The sequence below is a fragment of the Apaloderma vittatum genome, unplaced genomic scaffold, assembly GCF_000703405.1.
Source record: "Apaloderma vittatum isolate BGI_N311 unplaced genomic scaffold, ASM70340v1 scaffold44043, whole genome shotgun sequence".
NCBI classification, from domain to species: Eukaryota; Metazoa; Chordata; class Aves; order Trogoniformes; family Trogonidae; genus Apaloderma; species Apaloderma vittatum.
The window spans coordinates 1-20,889 of NW_009708272.1; the positions used below are offsets into that span (position 1 = coordinate 1).

The following is a 20,889-nucleotide window of genomic DNA, read 5'->3' on the forward strand; positions in this document are numbered from 1 at the left end:
TACTCTTCTCTGATTTGTTCTTTTAATAGATCTGACTAATTTCCCTGAAATCGAGTCTGTTTTGCCCGGGACAGTAAATGAAAGTGATCTCCTTGTCCTTATCTCAAACCTTGAGCCCTTTGATATATTTTCTCCCCCTGTCTAGCAAAGCAGGGAGGGGCGAGAGAGCGGCTATATGGGTACCTGGTTGCCAGCCAGGGTCAAACCACGACATTCTTTCTGTATGAAGAAATTCCACAAGATCTTCCATGCAAAATGTTGCTCCTCAGCATTTGACAGCCGGGGGACTGCTTTGCTGGTCCTCTCCAGCTGTGGATACTGCTGGATAGCTGATTGCATCTGCTCTAAACTAGTGATTATGTAGAAATATATACGTACCAATTCATATATACATATGTACTCACAAATCCACACATTTATTACATATCTATATAAGCCCCACACACAGACACAGAGACAGCACAGGGAGGAGTCTTCTGGATGGTTTCAAGTCATGAAATGTTCATCTAGTATGAGGTATGAGCTCCCAGAAAAATATCTAGTGAGACCTATGCAAGTACAAAAAGCACTCTCACAATTGCATGTCCTTTCCTAAGCACTCCCCAAAACATGCTGCACTTCTCTGTTACAAATACAGCCTACCTTTATTTCCTTTTTCCAGGTAAACTGTCTTCACTTTCCTTCCCTGTGGGTGGTCAAGAAGGCAGGTCAAGGCATGGAGGTGGTCAGCAGTAAACGTAAGTCTGTTTTCTACTGTTACTGTTCCATTTGCATTTTGGATGTGATGTATTTCAGTGGATTGTTTCAGGTCTCTGTCATCCAGCCAGGTGATTTTGGGGGCAGGCTTTCCTGTTGCTGAGCAAACTGCAGTGAGGGGATCCTCAGCGGGTTTGTGGGAATCGTATTCCACTGTAAGCTCAGAAATCGCTGAGAGCAAAAAGAGAAGGTACTTTTTACACTCTCTGGTAGGTTTATGGTCAAAGCTGAACGTGTCACCTCTGTCTACAAGGGTTCTTATCTGAAAGCACCTCCTGGCTTATTCAGCTTCACCTTCTCTGAGGAAAGGTGTGGCAATTCCAGAGACTATTCACCAAGGAGATGCTGCTGCATGAAAAGGCTCCACATAGCAGAGGACACAATGCCTTGCCCACCTCCTGATTACAGCAGCCCTGTGCTGAGTGCCAGAGTGGAAAGGTGTTAGTGGAAAACTTACTTTGGATGTTGAGGCACATCTCTTTGCTGAAAGACCCATGAGGGAACACATTGAAAAGGCATCTGTAATAGGACTCATCCTCAAATGTGAGATTTTGTAGCGTGATAGCGGAGGTCTTCAGGGTTGCTGAAGTGAAACGTGCCTTCTTCCGAAATGACCCTATCAACCTCAGCCCGTGGTTTGGGCTGTAGGTGGCAATGTTCTGGAAGAAAGACTCATTTCTCTTCTGCCAGGTGACTTGCAAAACATCCACTGAGAGCGAGAAGTTGCAATATAAATTTGCCTCACCACCAAAGGCTGCTGTAACAATGCTATTAGATTTCACCGCTTGCTTCAAACCTAGGAACAAAGCAAACCCAAAAAAACAGAGCAAGAGGAAAAGCAATTCACTCAGGGAAGGCTATAGAGTGTTCAGCTCCAGTGTTATCCTTTTACAGAGCACTGGAGGAAGGAACTCCACCACGAGGCTGTGTGGCACAGGAGACCTGAGTCACCTTGGTCTCGTGAGTGATCATCACATCATGAGTCTACGCTATATATTTCCCGTGGTGAGGACAAAGACAAGCATGTGAACAGAGGGCAGGCAGGCTCCTTAGCAAGCACAGCAAACTCGAGCCCTGGGCTCATCTGCCTGCCTCTTCCCAGCGCACTACTTTTAGCTTGCCTTTGTCCCCAGAGGCCCAGAGGTGTCTTTTACAGACCTGACATGCAGCAACCACCCAGCAAAAGTGGTTCTCAGTCCCAAGGGCATCCCTGCTTACCTCTTGCTGGCACCTGTGGGAGGGTAGGGGGAGGCAGAGCAGCCCAGGGCACCCCACAGCTGGGAGGCAATTCAAATGGCTGCAGAGCAATATGCCCCTGCCCCAGACTCTCCCACCAGAACCATGCACCACCCAAACATGTGCACTGGAAATGCAAACCTATTCCATCCCTTCTGCTGAGGAGCTTAGCAAACACTTTAAGAAATCAGGCTGAAAACACAGCTTGAGTGAAAAGACAAACTGCCCTGTGCCCACTCTGACCTGCATTTCCCCATTTTACTGCTGACCAACTCCCAGATTACCAGCTCCTATTCCAGTTACCGATTAAAATTTTTCAGCCAGGATGAGGTCTGAGTCTCTCTACTTGCTAAGAAAGGCTGCAGCTGCTCTGGAATTAACCTCATGAACGCTCCACTCACCCATTGCTTTTGGCTTCTTCAGTTGGCAGCCACTGCAGAGCAGTAGCAGGCAGATTTCAGTCCAGCAAAGCAAGGGGAAAAACATCGTGGCACAAAGGAATTGCCTGTGAAAGCTCACCTCTTTTCCCCTGCAAGTCTCAAAGGGCAGCTGATTTAGCGCCTTTTTTTCAAAGTGCTCTTAGGGTTGGCAGGGATTGGCCAGTGAGATAGAAACTAATTTCTCATTTGCTCCCAGGAGACTGGTCAAACATTAATCTCTTGAAACTGGCTGCAGGTTTTCTCTCACCAACGGTACTGGCTGCCAGAGCTGGAAAAAATAGCACTTCCCCTCATTTTTTTTTCCCCAGCAGCAAAGCTTGGTGTTGCCCCTTGTTATGCCCATGCTGCCAAGCTCCTCTGTAAATACAATCAGAAGGGCTTGCACCTCGCAAGATGTAAATGCAGGATCTTCCTTGTAAGCACAGGTGGCTACTGGTAGATAATAGGGAAGAAAGGAAGGGCCACAGGCCCTGGCAGCCCTTGCTCCCTTTTGGTTTAGGCAGGGAAAGGAGGGTGGGCAGGCAGGCGCTGCCTGTGCATCACTGTCTCTGCAGGTTGCTGAACACCATGCTGAGCATCCATCCTGGGCTCCTTGAGGAGGTCACTTTCCTCCCCAAGACCTGGCACAGACACCTGCAGATGCCACTGTTCTGCCCCAGCCAGCAAGCAAACCAAACCCACAGACAGGATTATGGAAGGAGTCTGTGCAGAAGGCAGGTTTGACTGAAATCTCCCTGCCCCAAATATGTTTGCATCTCATGTCATTCCAGAAAGGGAAACGCAGGGGTGTGACAGTTTTCCTAGGCTCACAGGCAGGTCTTAGTCTCAAGGGTTTTGCTGTAAAACCTCACAGCAAAATCCTCACATGCGACTCCTCGCCACATGGTAATGCAGTGGTGAGAATAAGCACTATGTGAAGTTCCTAGCTGTATTTACAGAAGGTTACCTGCCATGTTCAATACAATTTTTCTGGTGGGTTTTTTTGGTGTTTTTTTTTTTTTCTGTAAGAAATGGAGGATGATATATCATAGAAAAATATGAGAAGCAAATACATATACATTATGTCTGTGCTCATCACTGCTGTTTATGAATTTGACTCGTCTCTTCATTAGGAGGGGCAGCATATTGTTTCAGATTTCTTGCAGGTTTCCATGGTTTTACACTTCCCCCCTACATTGTAGATTAATTCATAGAAAGGTGAGACAGACTCCAGAATATCCCTCCTGGCACTGCTGTTAGGGAAAGCGTCTCCATCCAGCTTCTCATTGGGCCCCACAGCACCACCTTGCTTTGCAGGCAAATAGAAGGGAAATAAACCAGCACACACCACCATGTCAGAGCCTTTCCCCTGGGGATTCTCATCCTCTCTCCCTTTTCCTTGTGCTATCATCTCTCTCTTCCAACACCAGCTCCTACCCCAGTCTCCTCTTTCCCAGACTTCTGCTCTTGGCGGAAGGGGTTGCTTACACCAGGGGACCAAGTCAGGCAGAGGAATTTGGGACCCACCTCTCTGTGACTCAGAGCAAGCCCCCAGGGGCCTGCTGAGTGATGTTCCACAGCAAACTCTATGGCAGCTAGCAAAGAAAGCCATGGTCCCTTTCCCCAGGGTCAGAGTTGCCAACCAAATTCAGGCACTTTACTGACAAACCAAAAAACTTCAATAAAAACAAGTGCAAGAGATTCTTGCAGAAGAAACTTGAGAGAAGAAAGGGAGCACAAGGACGAGATAGGATGCAGCTAATGCTGCAAATATCACATGGGAACTTTCCTAGGTTAGAAAGGACAAAGAGCAAGGGGAAGTGAATACACTCAATGCACATGGGTGGCTGTATGGGAAGGTGAGCTTGTTGCCCCAAGCAAACAGCCCTAGCTAATTTTAAGCAGCCAACACAAATATCAGTGCAACATGGATCTTGCACCCAAGATACAATAGAGTAGATCTCCTCCTCTCTCATCAGTGTCCAGAGCTCGGCTGGAGACAGCAAAGCAGACATAAGTGCAAGCACCAGTAAAGGGTCACGCATAAAATTTTTGTGGAGGTATATCTTCAGATATATATCTTCTTTTCCTATGTGAAATGGGAGGTTGGTACAATCATCTTTAAGTTGTGCCCACTTCTACCCTTCTAGAAGCTCTTTATTATCCAGGCAGCAAAATGGGCTTGGGTATTTTTATTAAAGCAACAATCTTTACCCTCAGAATCTCATTGCTTTTTCACCCAGGCAAGGATCCTACCAGTCAGCTGTGTGGCATGCAATGAAAAATGCCACCACCCCCTCACATAAAAAATAACAACATAAAAAAATGGCAGCTACATCTCTGTTAAGGGTTAGGGCTGGGCTGACCACTAAACAACTGACAGATGCTCTCTAACTCCCCTCCATCCCCAAATGGGTCCTGCTAACAGATCACATTATTGAAACAGAACCTGTTCAGCTTCTTACATTGTTTCCCACATCCCTCCTCCATGACTTTTACTTTATTTTATGTAGTTCCTGAACTTTTTCAGGCATTTATCAAAGCTCCTGGATGATGCGGTTGTTTGTTTAAAAAGGACTGTCACAGAGAACTGTTTGTCCAAGTCAGACTTCAATGCTTTCAACTTTTCAGATAAAGCAGCATGTTTGGACTGCAAGTACTGGGGAGTCTGACCTTAATTAATTCTTACTTTCTGAAAGGAAAAAATAGTAAAATTCTGCAGAACTGCCCTAGGATTAAAGTGAAAAATGACTTTCAGGGGACCACTCTCTTTTTCAGGCTTTAGTTTCAACTATTTCTACTGCTGCCAAGGAGGAGAATTACTAGTGAAAAAGAGAGTTCATCGGCCTTTTTATACTGCTGTATTTTCTCCCCCTTTCTGTTGGTTCATGTCCTCAGTTCTGCCGGAGACCAAGGGGCACCCTGCTCCTGGTCACAGTGTCTAGACAAAAGGATGAGGAGGAAAGGAAGTTTTGGCTCACTTGTGGCTGCAAGCGCAGACATACTGGCTGCTGAGCAGAAAGGGGTAGGCATCAGCCCAGAAAAAGCTGTGCAGACACTCTGAGAGCAGATTATCACCAAAAGGGTTCACTCACCTCATTTCCTGTTGGTAGCATATTTACTTCAGTTAGGAAATTACAGGGATTTTATACTTCTGGTGAGGAACCAACCGAGGAACGTGAAGTACAATACCCAGTGCCACCTTCCTCCTGCAGCATCAGCTCCTGGCCGTGCCCAGCCGTCTCCTTTCCTGGCTGCATTACCAGTGGTCTCATGTCATATACCAGCCAGCACCAACTAGAGGCAAAAGCAGACTGTCCATCACTAATGACCTCTGCGGACTTCACAAAACAGAACACTTGCTCATGCACTGAAGTGGTGTGGTTTTCAAGCACTGCTCAGATTCCTTTTCCTGAGCTCTTGGCACGTCTCCTCTGTGGCTTGGCTGTCATACTGCCCAAAGTTCTCATGCCAATTAATTTGCTAATACCCTCCAGAAGTGAGAGGCCACAGACCTGTGCAGATCCCAGATAACATTCTCATTGTAAAATGTTTCTCATGGGAGCATACAACTCCTCAGTACTTATTTTCTAACCAATTGCCAATTTCAAATCATTGGAAAGTCATTGCCCTGTTTGGCTCCATTTAGAGACCCTTCCCCTGTCCTCAGGCTCTGCATGTGCCATTTTGTCCTGGTCACCTCTCACTCCTTCCTCCTTTCCCAGCTCAGCCTAATGTGACAACCTTGGCTGGAGAAGGACCAGGAGTGCCCAGCAGAGAAGAGGTGGATCCAGGCAAGACAGCAGCATTTTTGAAGGTGTGATGAGGTGGAATAACATCAGGGAGAAGAAATGGTCTCAAACAGACCAGGAGAGGGAAACTACATGGCTGGGTCAAGTAACAGCAAAATAAAAGATAAACTTTCTGTTGTTTGCAGCATAGATATTGCACTGGTTGATAGTACAACATCAGGTCTGGATTCCATGAAAAAGAGCAAAGGAAATAGAAAGATACTAAGGGAATGAAGGAAGCTGCAGAGAATCAAGTAGAGGATCACTGGACCTTCTCACTCACCTGTCAGGAAAAACATTTGTCCTGCCATCAATGACTGGTGCCATTTCCTTGCAGCTTCTGCCTTCAGTTTTTCCGAGTTGACTTCCAAATCCAAGTCTGCCAGTTCCACAGCAGAATGATAGAGAGCCACATACATAAGACTAGGAATTAAAATTGCATGACAGCCACAAGTTCCTTCTGTTGGGACAGAGCCTACTGGAGAGCCTGGTGCATCATCCTCCTTTGGGCTTGGATGTTATTACCTGTGACCCAGAATTTGGTCCCTATATCTTTTGCATCCTAGTCAGAAAGTTTCCACCCCAGAGGAGCCTGCAGGGAGCTGAGCACTTTCTGTTGATCATACAGTGAGGTCTTGGTTTCCCCATGCAGCCTAAGCTAGACTCTGAAAAATGCTGAAATTCTAATTTTTAATCAGGAAGTGTAGGTATTTTTTTTCCTGCAAGCTTTTCATTGCATCTTAGTCTTTCACGTCCAATTTCAAGTACTCTTTTACTAGACAAACTGCCTTTTCTTCCCATTTCCTTAGAGTTGTTAAGGACTGTAGCTTCTGATAAGTTAGGGAAGTCAAAATTCTGTTTGTATTGTCTATGGGTCTTAGACTGAGGGTTCTCTCAGGCTTCCCAGAATTTCAGGTTGCTTTTTTCAAAGCTGAGCAGACTACAAGAGAGTCCACCTGCAAACAGCTTGGACAGTGCTCCTTTCACATGCAGCTTTATGTGAGCAAAGATAAAGCAGCGGAGATATGAAAAGGCCCTTTGTATGGCTTCCAAATTATGAGCAATTTTTTTGGCATACTAGGAGTGAAAACAAAAATACACTTGGTTTTTCTCTGCCTGGTTTGATAGTCTCATTTATGAAAGAGAGAAATCCACTCAGCTGATTTGCAGGGGCTCAGTGCTGAAAACTGAAAGAAAAACAACAGGTTATATTTTCTTTTGTGACTGAGCTCATAAAATTTACTAGTGTGGTATTGAGTAGATGAATCACTTCCCCAAGGTCACACAACAGGAATGCTATTAATCTTTTATGACCAAAACAAAGTTCCTTTTCACTGTGTGGATTTAGTCCCATGGCTCTGCCAGCAGTGGCTTCAGAAAAAGATTATTCTTCCCGTTTCAGCCAGTGACTTGTAAACCATCTGAGGGCAGCATTTCAGCCACATTTCAAAGTCACATCTTCAGTCAGGGCTGCTGAGGTGATCCCTTCATATCTTACTGCCTTTTTAGAATCAGGAGACCAGTACCCAGGGAGAGAAAAATACCAACACATAAAGCTCTGAAACAGTCTGGCATGCCAAAACAGGAAACTGGACATTTTATACAGTCTGAGGACTCTTTATTATAATACCTACATATATATATATACAAAATACACAGTTTAAAAGGACACTGCTTTAAGGTCCTACATGAGTTAAAACCTTAACCCAAGCTGGCTAATGTCAAGATTAGACTCCAGAGCTGAGAGGTGTAGGCTAAATAATCCCACTTGGTTTGCACAGAGGAACATGTTCCTCGGAGCCAGTTTTACCCAAGTAAGGGGCAAGGAGGAGTGTGGCATTACCACCAGCCCTCTTTCCACCTGTTAGGAAAAATGATGCTTGATATTAACACTGCTGTTGTTCGGAGCTCAACAAATTGCAGTGACAGGAGATGGCTGAAGACAGGGTTGGGTCAGACCAACATCTGCCCAGCCACAAGGCAGAGGCAAAAGCCTAGGCTTGTTGCAGTTAGCTTTTTTTTTTGTGGATGGTGGCAATATCAGCTCAGAACATTCCTACAGAGTAAACTTTAAAAACGTGCTCTGCTTTCACTTACAAAGCTAAGCTGCTTCATATTGCTCATATTAAAGCAGCAAATTAAAGCAGTCCATTCTGCTTTAATTTCTTATCAGTCTTATTTTTACTTCTTTTTTTTTTTACTTACTCATAGTTTGCAGCATTTCATGACCTAGACACTATTTGTTAAAACGAATACTAAGTATATGTCTAAACCCATCCAAAATACAAACTCCAAATAATTACTGACAAATGCTAAAAGATAACAGGACAAACAAGTAGAAGATAATCAAAAAGAAACCTTAGAATAGCAGTTGTTATTCACCCAGAGTAAAACTTCTGGTTCCCTCAGTCCATGCGTTTTTGTTCCCTGAAAGGTGATTTGTATCTATTTTGTACTTTTCTTTTCCCCACCTAAAAGTCAGTTAATTATGCACAGTTCATATTGTTTACATTAATTTAATTGCTACACGAAGCCAAACTCTACAGCACTAGCATACAGAATTTTATGGCACTGCTTTTTAGCAGCTGGTTTTGTATAGCACAAGGGAAGATATATGCATCGGTTTTAAGCATTCTGCCTTTGAATGTCATTTCTGTTCTTATTCTGATAACTTGAAAGACAAACAAATCAGTCTTCCTTTCTTATACAGCATTTTGCTTACAAGCTACTGCATCCTCCTCCTTCGTTCAGTGTCCTATTGTGCTCATAAGCAGAAACCTACAAAATCTTTTCACAATTCAACATTCAGCTAAATAACAAAACAGAATTACAATCCCACATATTTCTTGACTTCAAACTGTGCTTTCCCCCACTCCAGGTGATCAGCTTGTAGAAAATGATAACAACCTCTGCAATCTTTGCGAGTTCATAAAGATTTCTCACCAACTTTCTGCCTTTCTCTCTTTGCTTTGGAAACCTTTACCCAGACTTCCTCTTTCTGCTATAGTAATTTACTTTTTTAAAAAAAAACAAACAAAAAGAACCGTTAGTTTAAACATTAGTGGAAACCTTTATAATTCAAAAAACCTTCCCCAACCTTCCTCTACCGAAGCACAAGTGTGGACGCTGCTAAGCTTCGAGGGCTGAGGCTCTGCAGCCTGTGCAGGAGCAGTGCCAGCGGCCAAGCCCTGCCCTCTTGCCCCCATTCTGCTCCTCCCCAAACCACCAGCCCAGGTTTTCCCCTGGCCCCTTCCCTCACAGAGAAGAGGGAAATTAAGCTGCAAAACATGGGCAAAATGCAGCTTCTCGTTTAAGAATTATAGGGCTCAGGAGAAAAATTTCTGATTGTGACAGTTGCAGTTGATTCCCCTTTCCCTGCACTCACCAGCTGTGCTATTACTAAGCATTAGGGAGTCTAAAAAAGCATTTGTATGACAAGAACTGGGTTTACTCATTCTCAGCTAGCCCACTTGCTTTCATTTCAAGTTATTTGGGTTTTTTTAACTACAACTCAGCCCAATTCATCTGGAACAGCTGAAATAAATGGGTGCAGAAAAAAACCCACACCAGATGACATACACTTGCTCCAGGGAACAAGGAGAGGAGGAAACAACTTGCACTGACTGCCTTCATGCTGCTTGCAAGAGCACACCAGCCAGCTGGGCTCATTTCTCCTTCCCTGGGTCTACAGGTAAGGATTTCATGGGCATAGGATGGGATTCAGGGAATTATAAGAGAACTGCTCAGATTTGAGCTACAAGTCACAAGCAGTGAATTTCAGTGATAGGTAATATTTGTTGCCTTTATACTGGTGTCTATCTGCCCACACGCAGCACATAACCCCTTCCCACCACCCTCACCTCCTACCACACCATGACATGCACAAAACCCACCAAGCAGCCTCCTGCTCCTTCAGAAAAATCCTCCTGCAGGCAGGTGGGATGCCTGGGAACACAAGACAGCTGTGATGGATTAGGGAAATTAAGAAGGTGGCTGTGGAGACCACAGAAGAAGAAGAAGGAAAGAGTTATGTGGCCTTTGCTTTTATGTTACTTTCTAGGAGAGGCTGGTGGGAGTCGATGCTGGTAGTTTCCTCATGCCTAATGACTCCTGGCTTGAAGCCTGTCGCTTCTGGCACCTGGGTTACAAGTTCAGGCCAGTTACAATCTTGGCCTAATCTCTCATACATTTTGGGGAATAGGTTCAACACACAAAGCAGCGTGCTAGGCTTCTCCACAGGTTTTCTGCATCCCAGCTCCTGATGGGGGTCTCCTTTGACTTACCATCAACACCTCTCAGGCCAGCACCCCTGCAAAATTCTGTCCCGTTTCAGACCAGCCCCACCTAATTTTGAGCTTGCAGTGTTAAAATATCAGAAAAGAATAAACATAATAATCAACCTCCCAGAAAATACAAAACGTAAGTTTCATTATGCAGATCCACGCAGCCATCCTGAGTCTCAAATAAATACTTCACAGCTTTTTTGTGCAAAAGAGAATATTATAGTATAAATAAATAAATATCTATTATGAATTGTCCTTTTTATGTATTTCTCTTGGAGCAAGTCACAGCAGGTTTATCTGGAAGCCTGAGGTGCCATTGTAGGACATTTCTCTCTCGCACATGTAGGGTGAGCAGCTCCTCAGGTGTTCAGCAGCACGCGGGGGCACGAGGGCACCGTGGGAGCCTGCCTGCCTGCAGCTCCATACTGCCCACACTTCTTGGCTTTGCTACAAGCAGGAAGGACCTAACAGAAGAGAGGTTGTTTTGTTGTTGTTTTGGTTTTTTTTTCCCCTTCTTCAAAATATATGGATGTTTTAAGTGCAGGGGTAAAGACCTGGGCTGTGTTACCAAATGGGTCCTTGCATCTCTCTGTGTCAGGGGAGACTGAACTTTTCCTCACAAGTGTCCCAGCAGGCTCCAGTTTGGATGTAGAGGCATGGCGCCCATGAAAAATATGTGTACTGCATTTCTTCTCACTGCTTCTTTTACTCCAAAATGCTTATCAAAAGTCAGGTTGCATGCCCCAGGCATGTCCTATGGAGAGGCTGAGGTGCCTTCAGCACAAAACTGGACTGTGATTTTCTGGAATGGTTCCACCTCACTCAGTTTACCCCTACCTCGAGCTTGCATCCTTCACTCCCTGCATCAGGATGGCCTCGGTGCACAACCAGCAGCGCTTTGGTCCCTGCTGCAGGGCAGTAGCCTGGGCTTTCCTCATAGAGGCATGCTCTTTCTCTAAGACCCCATTTTGTGTGGGGCACAACCTCAAAGCTGCTTCCTCCATGAGCTGCGCTGGCTGTGCCAGAGGGATCTTAGTTTAGGAGATGCACGTGAATAGTACAAGGGTACAGCCACTGCTTGCACAACTGTTTTGTGCACAAATACAGTGACAGAGCAATAATTCCCCTTCAGCATGCCTCGAATTGAGAAAGTGACTATTTTCTATCTGTCAGCACTGTTGGACATTTATGGGTCTTAGTTCAAGTTCCCCCTTTCCAGCATGCTGCTACTCTGCTCTCTGGCTGGGGACTCATCCCTTTGCCTCTCTCTATCCCTGCTGCAGCCCAGGCTGGGCAGCATGCACAGAACCCTGGGGTGGCTGGACAGAGCTATGTCCCGGCATCAAGTCCAGTGACCGGTGAGGGTGAGCCCTGCAGCACCCTGGGGAAAGGCAGACCTACCCAGCATGGCCTGGCTGGATTTCTCTCTGGATCTCGTAGGTGCCTGAGGCAGCAGTGGAAGAGGCAGATGAGAAGGATGAGGGAAGCCAGGGGGATGAGCACCGTCACTGCAATGGCGATGGTTGGTGCTGAGCTGCTGTCCAGACCTGTGGGGAAAGCAGTGGGTACTCAGTTTGCGTAAGAACAAAATAAAACAACCCCAAACCTATTACAGATATCCCCTTCCCAGTCTCCAGGGTGAGACAGGATGCACAGGGGCACTGGGAGCACACATTAGTGCGCACACCAGCAGCACCACCAGCAGACCTGTGCTTGAGGTCTGATGCTGTTTTTGGCAAGAGTCACTTTGTCCCTCTGAGCTGCCCAAAGCTGGCGTGTCTTGCTGGTGTGTCTGCCTGTTTGACAGGGAAACCCTGTGAGTTTTTGACAGAGGCAGGGAGGCTGGGGTTCATTGTGATGTACAGGGGACACTAAGACATTGTATGCCATTGCCCAGGGTGTCTGGATGCTCCCCGGCAACTCCTCCATTGCCAGCTGCTCCTTCTGGTGCCTCCCCAGCCTGCCCCCAACTCTCTGAGGAGTTCCCTGCTCTACCCCAGCAGGTTTTTGTAGTCCCCTCCCCACTCCAGGGTAGGAGCAGGGTAACACACTGACCCTGCGCCAGGTCGTCTGTGGGCAGGACCAGGGTCACATTTAGAGAGGGGTGTTGGATCATGCAGGTGATGGGGTACTCCTGGAGGATGTTGGAGTGGATGTGGGTGAAATTGCTGATGACAGTTACGGTCTGGTTGCTGAACTTGACATGGTACTCCCTTGGCTTCTGCTGCAGGATGCTGGGAAGGTGCCAGGTGATTTTTGGAGCTGGTTTCCCCGTTGCTGAGCAGCTCATCTCCACCACTTTCTCAGAGTCCCCAGCTTTGTCTGGACTGGATATAAGCTTAGCCTCCACTTTGGGTTCCGAGATGGCTGCAAAACACAAAGTTACAAAATCCATTACTTTCTGTTCACATTTGGGCAAAGAGCATCTGTATTTATCATTATCTTGAAAGACAACCTTGATATCTACTCTTGCCTTCCCCTCCCCAAAGCCCTGACAATGACAAAAAGACATGAAAGTGATCAGGCACCGGGCTGGAAATGAAGAACTTGACAAAAACAAAGGACAAGAGGGTAGAAACACCCATGTTTCAATTCTGCTATGAGTGGCAGCACAAGCAAAAAGCAACAGCTAGGGAAACTGTGAAAATGCATGTCCTCCTCCCTCTGAAAGGGCTGAACTGCTTCAGTGAGTCAAAATTCTTGTTCTTTTCCCTTAAATGTATCTGCAGGATTAGCTTTACTGCTGTTTGAGCTCTTTAGGCTTGGGGGCCGAAGGACTAACTGCATCTGTTTATGCAAGACAGTAATAGTGAATTGATATGTGGTTACACCACAGGATTTCACCTATACATGCTTTGTGCTTACACAACTTTCTTCCCTCTAGTGTTGGGGTTTGGGGGCATCATGGTATCATTCAAAAACTTCACTAATTTCTTCTGAACTCCTTTTCACCCTAGATTTGCAGAAGCCATTACATTTAGTCACAGTTAGCAAGAAGGATGAACTACAGGCGCCATTCACGCTTGCTCACTCTCATGAGGCCTGCTTGTGGATTCCTAGTTATGCAACTACATTTGCAAAGAATAAAGAAAGGGGAGGAGTGCAGGAAGGCATTTTCAGCCAAGGTAGAACTCCGGAGGAGATCTGAACACATAAGGACACATCTATCCCCTGTGGAAAATCAGCTATTTATTCCTCAGTCATAAAACCATGCAGTAATTTAGGTGAGAAAGGACCTCTGGATGTCATCTAGTCCAAACTTCTGCTCAATGTGAATCTAGCTCAATTTGCTCGGGTCAAGATCTATAAAGATACATAGCTCCATTTTGGAGTGGATCCACAGGTTTCAGTATGGCAGCTCACCCCTGTGCCCTCTTCTTCAGGGCATGTGCTGTTGGCTTTGAGATCCAAACTACACTCTATTTCTAGATCACTGTTTCTGAGAATATTACTTTTTAAAACCATTTCAGTGCAATGGCGATTCTAGTTTCATTCAAGTCTGAGTTAATATGAATACCCTCTGACTAAAAAAGTATTTATTACTATATTTCATAGTACTACCTTTGTATGCTACTACTTACATTGCAAAAATAACAATGGCCAGTGTGATATTTATGGTAGCAAACATATCACTATAATTCAGTGATACTGCTTTTAAACAAATAAAAATACCTGTTTATTCCTCTTAGTAACAGAAATACTCTTTTTCTTTTTGGAAGGTAAATGCGGATTTGGATATGAATGAGGTGTAGCAGGCACTGAATGAATTTAAATAATCCTTGTGCTAGGTGTATAATGGTGCCTATAACGTTCCGGTACAATTTATGATGCACCTCATAAGGTTGCTTGGATCCTCCAAGCCATAACTGCCAAAGGGTGGTAGCAAGACCTTGTATGCTATCAGTTTTGCCTGAGTTTTTTGGTTTGTTTTTTTTTTTAATATATATAGATTGTTATACCTCATTTATATACCATGGTTGTGCCTGCCTAGAAAAAAAAAGTGTATTTCTCACTTTTTTCACTACCCATAGACAGAAACTCAAATCGCAGGGAGTTGATGAAACTGACTAGTGTCACTCTGAGGGCAACAACAAAAGCGTGTAGGGGAATTTCAGCTGGAACTTCTCAAAATCTCCCCTGTATGAAAAGACAAGTGTCACAAACAGCTTATATTTTGATTAAGAATGATCTCTGAACTTCTTCTTTCGCTCACGGGATGCATAAAAATAACATATCCACCCACAGCATTAAATTCAAATATTGTGTTACAACATCTAAAAGCAGTAAAGGAAAGCTGTCACCAAGTTTTCCAGAGAAAAATAGTTCAGCACTTTGGCAGAAATGAATGCACTTCACATCTGCTCTTCTTCTGACTAAGCAGTCCCCTCTTTAGCCACATTGGACAACGAAAGGTGATCATGTTAAAAAAAAATCTTGTAGGTTTGAGCTTCCCTTTGCCAAGTGCCTGGAACAGATGCACAGTCAAAAACCTCTAAGTGCTTACTTTGCAGAAAAGTCCTGCTAAGCTCTTTGTTAGTGTCTGCCCACTGTTGATGTCTGATACATAGACAAAATAATGAAAAAGTATTCACAAAATATGTTGTATGCGAGTACTTGCTTTAGTAGCTCTTGCAGAGTAGTAATCCAAATGTTTCCAGATTCAAACTGTGGTAGTATTCCCAAATATTTGGAAAAAGGTACTTTCCAGGGAAGAGCATCAGTTTTGATCATTTATAATGGCCTTCTGTAATTAAGGGGGGACTGTCAGGTCATGATGTGCTTCATATGGTTAAAAGCTTGACAGCAGCCTTGGAGAGACTGATAAAAAAATTTAGGAATTACAGTATGCCTCATGATGACAGGAAGCTTTTTGCAACGCTGTGGGTGTTCACCAGCAACACCATGTTTCAGTTTCCCTGTCTAAGAAATAGTGGTGGCATTTCTCCACTGTGCTTGAGACTTCCAGGCAAATGGTGCCATTTTCAAAAGGCAGAAGGTCTCCAGAGATGACTCAGTAAATGCCCAGGGAATTTTATGACCCAGCAAGTCTTTCCCATTCTTGCATGGCACATGCTACTCCTTCCACATATGCTCACTCGGTCCCTTCCTGGGTCTCCTCATCCTCTTTGGTTATGAAGGTTGGCAAAGTATTTCCAAAGCAAAAGAGAGGGAGAAAGGGAGCAGGCTGTTCAAAAGAGATCCACCAAGCACACTTAAAACTATTCTATTCCAAAATGAGTTTTGTTACAGGGTAGGAAATTTCTGCTTCTTCCTGGGTTTGCTCTTTTCAGCTAGGCAGGTCTGAGATTTCGTCAGCCATACCTGTTTCTTTTTTTCACAGTGTCCTATCCAGTTCTTATGCAGTTTCACTTCCCCTCATCACGCAGCGACTGTGCCCGTCCTGGAATAGCCCCTCTTGCAAAGGCCTTTAACAGCTGGTAAAATCCCTGGCAGTCCCCTCTTACAGGCTAAAGGCATGGCAATGTTTCATTTTCAGCTGGTGACTTGGGCTTGCTCAGTTAGTTTGCCCTAAATCCCTGAGCTGTGGGAGATTCCTGCTGGCTTCACGCTCTGTCCCTGGGAGTCCTCTGAGCTTGTTCAGGCAAGTTGTTCCCGTCATTATGAGTTGGGCAGTCAGGGAGTAAGACTGTGGCTTTTAAGTAGCATCACATAAATTAACTTCAGTGAAATACACCTTAAGTGAACTCCAATCTTCTGTCACAGTGCCAAACACTTACACCCTCCAGGATGTGTTCAATAAAGTACATTTCAGGGATGCCACCATGATCGCCATCAGCCAGTCCCTGGTAGAGGCCCGCAAGCTCATGCTGGTGCAGCTGGAGCAGCCCGATGAGAGAAGTGAAACCCTTCTCTGTTGGTTCGTTTTTATCCGAGGTGCAGGAAGAGATGCTGCTCATGGAAGTGTGTGTAGCAGCAAAAAACCTTTTCATTAATTTTAAGTAGTTCTCTGCTAAAGGAGGAATCATAGCCCTAAGGCTGGGATTTGGAGTAATACTTCTCCCACTTGAATAAAAAAGCAAAGCAGCAGAACAAATCTGACTCAGTATTTAGATCAACAAAATAAACAAGAAGGAGATGCCCCTGCAAGGTGCTTCCCTGTTTTCCTGCAATGTATAACCAGTGTTTAGCCTCTGAATGACTCAGCACTGGGTGTCTTTAGGAACTCCTTCCTCTTCATATCTGAAACATTGAGCGAATTTCTTCTAATCCTCCTCTCTACTCTAGGAACTTTCCCAAGAGAGAGGAAAAGGAATTTTTGTTCCAGGTTTGGTTTTCCCTCATATTCCCCGCACCTTCAGCCCTTTCACCTACAATTTAAGTCATCTTCTCCCAATAAGCCAGGGGCATCCTTTTTTTTTTTTCCATGCAGAGGACTTGTGGCACATGTGGACATGCCTGTGTCTTTGTCAGCAGAAGGCACTAGGGGTAAACAAACACTCTGCAGGGGTCATACCACCAGCAGCTTTTCTTGAAGCTAATTAATGCTGACCAGCACAAGATACTCGTGTGGCAAAAGCCATGAGCTGTGCTGTATTCCAGCCTTTTTTTTTTTTCGCAACCCTTTCCTGAGCCTAGGCTAACTATTGTCATTTTTTACTATGGCTTCAAAATCAGCTTCCAGATACTGTGGTCTTACATATGACTCTCTGTCTTTTAAATACCTCATATTTTTTAAAGATCAAAAGCAGAGTAAGCAAAAAGTGCCCGACTTCCAGGCTTAGGAGGTAAGAGCAGCAGTGAAAGGCTACAGACGAGCACAGGGTTCATGGTTGTGGCAGGCCAGCTGTCAGCACAGCACGTGGCCAAGGAAACTTGGAGGAAGTCATGGGTTACACATCAGCTTTTGGATATCACTGTTGGTGACTTAAAGGGAAATTAAAATTAAGAACTGTAGAACACCAATTTCCCATCAGAGGTAAAACCATAGAGGGAGGAAGAGACAGAGAGGAAACTGAGCCACCTTTCCTGAAGCAATTTTAAAATAATCAGGGGTCAGGGAAGGTTTTTCACAGGGAAAACCACTTGGTCCTCAGATAACAGCCTGTACACAGTCACAATGCCTTACCGTAAACCTTGAGACACATCCTGCCAGTCACAGCCCCTGAGGGAAATGTGTTGAAGATGCACTTGTAGCATCCTTCATCTTGGAGGGTAACTCCATGAAAGGAGATGGCTGAGGCTTGTAATTCACTGTGGGCAAAGCTCACGTGGCCAACATAGCCCTCTGCTATCTTCTGGCCATTCATCACACTGTAAGTCGCTATGTTGTCCTCAGCCCCGTCTGTCTCCTTCTGCCAGGTCACCTGTAACACGTCTTCTTTTGTGACTGATCGGCATGAAAAAGTAATGTTTCCTCCTGTCTGGACCGACTGGACTTTTCTGTGCATCACCTGCACGGAGCCTGAGAGAGAAGCAGGGGTTGCACTCAGCTTTTCTCATCACCTTTCTGTAACACATCCCCAGCAGAGCCCCCCCACAGCCCCTCACCCTCACTCCTGCACATAGAGGCTCTGGAGGATCTCTCTCTGCCCCTCCATCCATGGAAAATAATGAAAAACGGCTCAAAAAAACCACCCTGACAGTTTTGCCAGACCTGAAATCTCTCACGCAAAGCGTCTTGGTGGGTCACTGAGAAAGGCAGATCTGGTGAAGGGAGAGACTCATTTCCATCTGGCAAGACTGTTATCCCACGGGCACCTGTGGAGAGGTTCCCATAACCTCTAACAACCAAACAGCTGTCGGTGCTTTACCTCTCTCCGAGCCCTCCTGCAGTACAGGAGAAGCAAATCAGTAAAGCTGCTAAAAATGATGGCATGGTTCAGCCACACTTGTAAGAGACTGATAGGAGAACGAAAAAACAGAAGGAAAAAGCAAAGTAGGGAGGATCGAAGACAAACTGCATCCATTTTCCCATCTCAAGCTTGAGGCTATGCAACTGAGACCCTGCTGAAAGCCCACAAATTGAAAACTTTCACTGCTAAATGCCATGGTATTAAAGGTATCCAGGGAAAAAATAAACAAACAAAAAAGAAATCCATCTTTTCTTCCAATTCACAGACACATATGGAAAACCTGTTAAGAAGACAGGCAAGAAAAATCGATACTCCCAAGTTTGACAGCTCAGCTCCACACACCTCTTAGGATAATAGTTTTTAAAATCTATTCGTGTACATTAACATGGGAAAGAAGATACCAGCAGGGACAGTTACAGCACTGGGAACATGTAATTTGATTTGCAAGAAAGGTAAATGTGTTTGCACATTTCAAAGAGGAGTGAGGCTGTTTGCAGCACCCAGAGGTACGCTTGGCTAACCCACCTGATAAAGCTCTCAGGTCCTGCCCTGACCATAACTGTGACCATGGACAGGCAGATCGCCACCATAGACCAAGAAGTCAGCTGTGAAGCTGTGATAGTCATTTTGTTTTTCAGAGCCTAGTAGTGCCACAGGCAGAGTGCAAACCATGATTATGGAAACATTCAAATTCTTAAAATAAATTCAGACTTTTCTACCTGATTTTTAATTGCAGAAACAAACATAACACACTTTTAATGGCCTGAGCAGATACCTACAAGCACCATATCGTTCACTGCAAATAATTCTGTCCTGTTTAGAGCAAATCAGTGCCATACTCTGACTCAAATCCCAGCGACAACAAGAGGTGAAATCAAACTTCAGTCATATGAGTCACTGGGAGCTTTTGAAGATTTTCCTGGGTTATGATGTGCAAATCACAATTAAATTTGTACATCTGCAGCTTATAACTTGCACTGGCAGTAAATTAAGGTGAGGATGTTGGCAACGCAATCGGCAGTGACATGTCTGAAGCCCCATGCCAGCCATGCAGTGCCACAAGTGCCCTGTCACCCCCGGGGTGCCCTGGGGGGGATGTCAGGTGGTGACTGCAGCACCCAGCAGTAGGCTGGCAGGTCTATAACACCGTTACAGCAATGAGACAAGACAGACAAGGGAGTTACCTGACGCAACGGTCCAGATGCTGAAGAGGAGCAGACAAGTGACCATCATCTTAGCTCTGCACTCAGCGACAAGAGCAAGCAACTGATTGATTGAGCGCAGCTTCCCCTTTTTTATACGCTTTGCTCTAGGGACATTCCCCCTCCCGTCACATACAGTAAAAGGTACCTCGTAAAATCCTCTTGCCCCTCCAGCACTCTGCTGAATAACAGAAATTTCAGGGGACATGACAACAAATGTGAGAGACAGAAACTGAAGATTTCCCAGTCAGGCTGCTAGATGAATGCGGGTAACAGATTACAATGTTGGGTTTTTTACAAGCGCCTTTTTCATAATGTTAGGTTTTTGCAAGCACGTAAATAAAAGCCCAGGTTTCTAAGCTGACTTAGCACTTAATGCCTGTGGGAGACTGGAGGGAAGACCACCCTGGTCCTGAGCTGAATTCAAGGAAAGGAGCTCAGGTCAGGTCAGTAGTCATGTTGCAATGAGTAGCACAAATGTCCCCAACATATAATTCAGAAGGCTCACTTAAGTGTATGCATCCCATGTATAAACCAGTGGAGACCCAGGAGCTGCTGATGCTGCTGTAATGAAGCCATTACCAGCGAAAGAGATCAGAGCAAGCCAAGAGCCCAACCCAGGGCTTAGATCATACGTTGCCTTGAGGAAAAAACAGAGCCTTGGTCTCCCCTTTCCTCCACTGCAGTTGCCCCCATCTGCACAAATCCATGCTCTTTTCCCAGCCCTTTCTCTCGGAAACACAGGGCTGCCATCCTGCAAGCACACCCCTTCCTCTCTGCCCTCACCTGAGGTGACATAACAGCATCTCACACAGCCATTTTGAGTCTTTGTTTTTGTCCTTTTTGCTTTGTAATTTAGCACCTGTGTTTCTCTCTTTCTGCCAGCTGGAATCACGTTGCTGAAACTAACAAAACCCTCAGCCCCGAGGCTGCTCACACAGCTTGTGGTGAGGCAACCAGCCAGCCGGACCTCATTTGCTGATGAAACTTGTACTGGTAAACTGGGTTTCAAGTTTCTGCTTTCTGATGAGGTGGTTTACATTTTTGCAGATTCTTTCTACTCCAAATGACTGTGATTGTCTTGAAAATGTTTTCTTTCAGTCGAATTGCCATGCAGATTAATCTTGAATCATGCAAATAGCTCAGGGGAAGCCAACAGGCCCAAATCATAATGTGATAAGAAAATTATCAGATGTGCTCACATGTACACAGTTCCTTCTCACCTCCCAAGTCGTAATTAGCTGAGAATAGAAACAAAGTATCAATATTCCTCTAAAGAAACATTTGCTTTTGAGTAGGTTCAGTAATTCAATGCTGTTACTCTGCAAACTGCAATTGCTTCATACTGTTTTCTTCTTTCTTTGAGGTATCACATCTCATTTTCCTTT

The 20,889-nt window shown here is 45.0% G+C and overlaps 1 protein-coding gene across 1 annotated transcript; it reads right to left on the reverse strand.

Moving 5' to 3' along the window:
• Positions 1–642: 642 nt before the first annotated feature.
• LOC104269815 lies at positions 643–19,532 on the reverse strand (the record flags this gene model as incomplete). Its single annotated transcript, XM_009866487.1, has 8 exons — positions 19,484–19,532; positions 17,573–17,908; positions 12,541–12,852; positions 11,887–12,032; positions 11,323–11,516; positions 6,486–6,625; positions 1,214–1,552; positions 643–927 (listed from the first exon to the last, which is right to left on the reverse strand). Coding segments are annotated over exons 1-8 (1,801 nt in total), but the record flags the coding sequence as incomplete, so codon positions are not given.
• Positions 19,533–20,889: the final 1,357 nt, after the last annotated feature.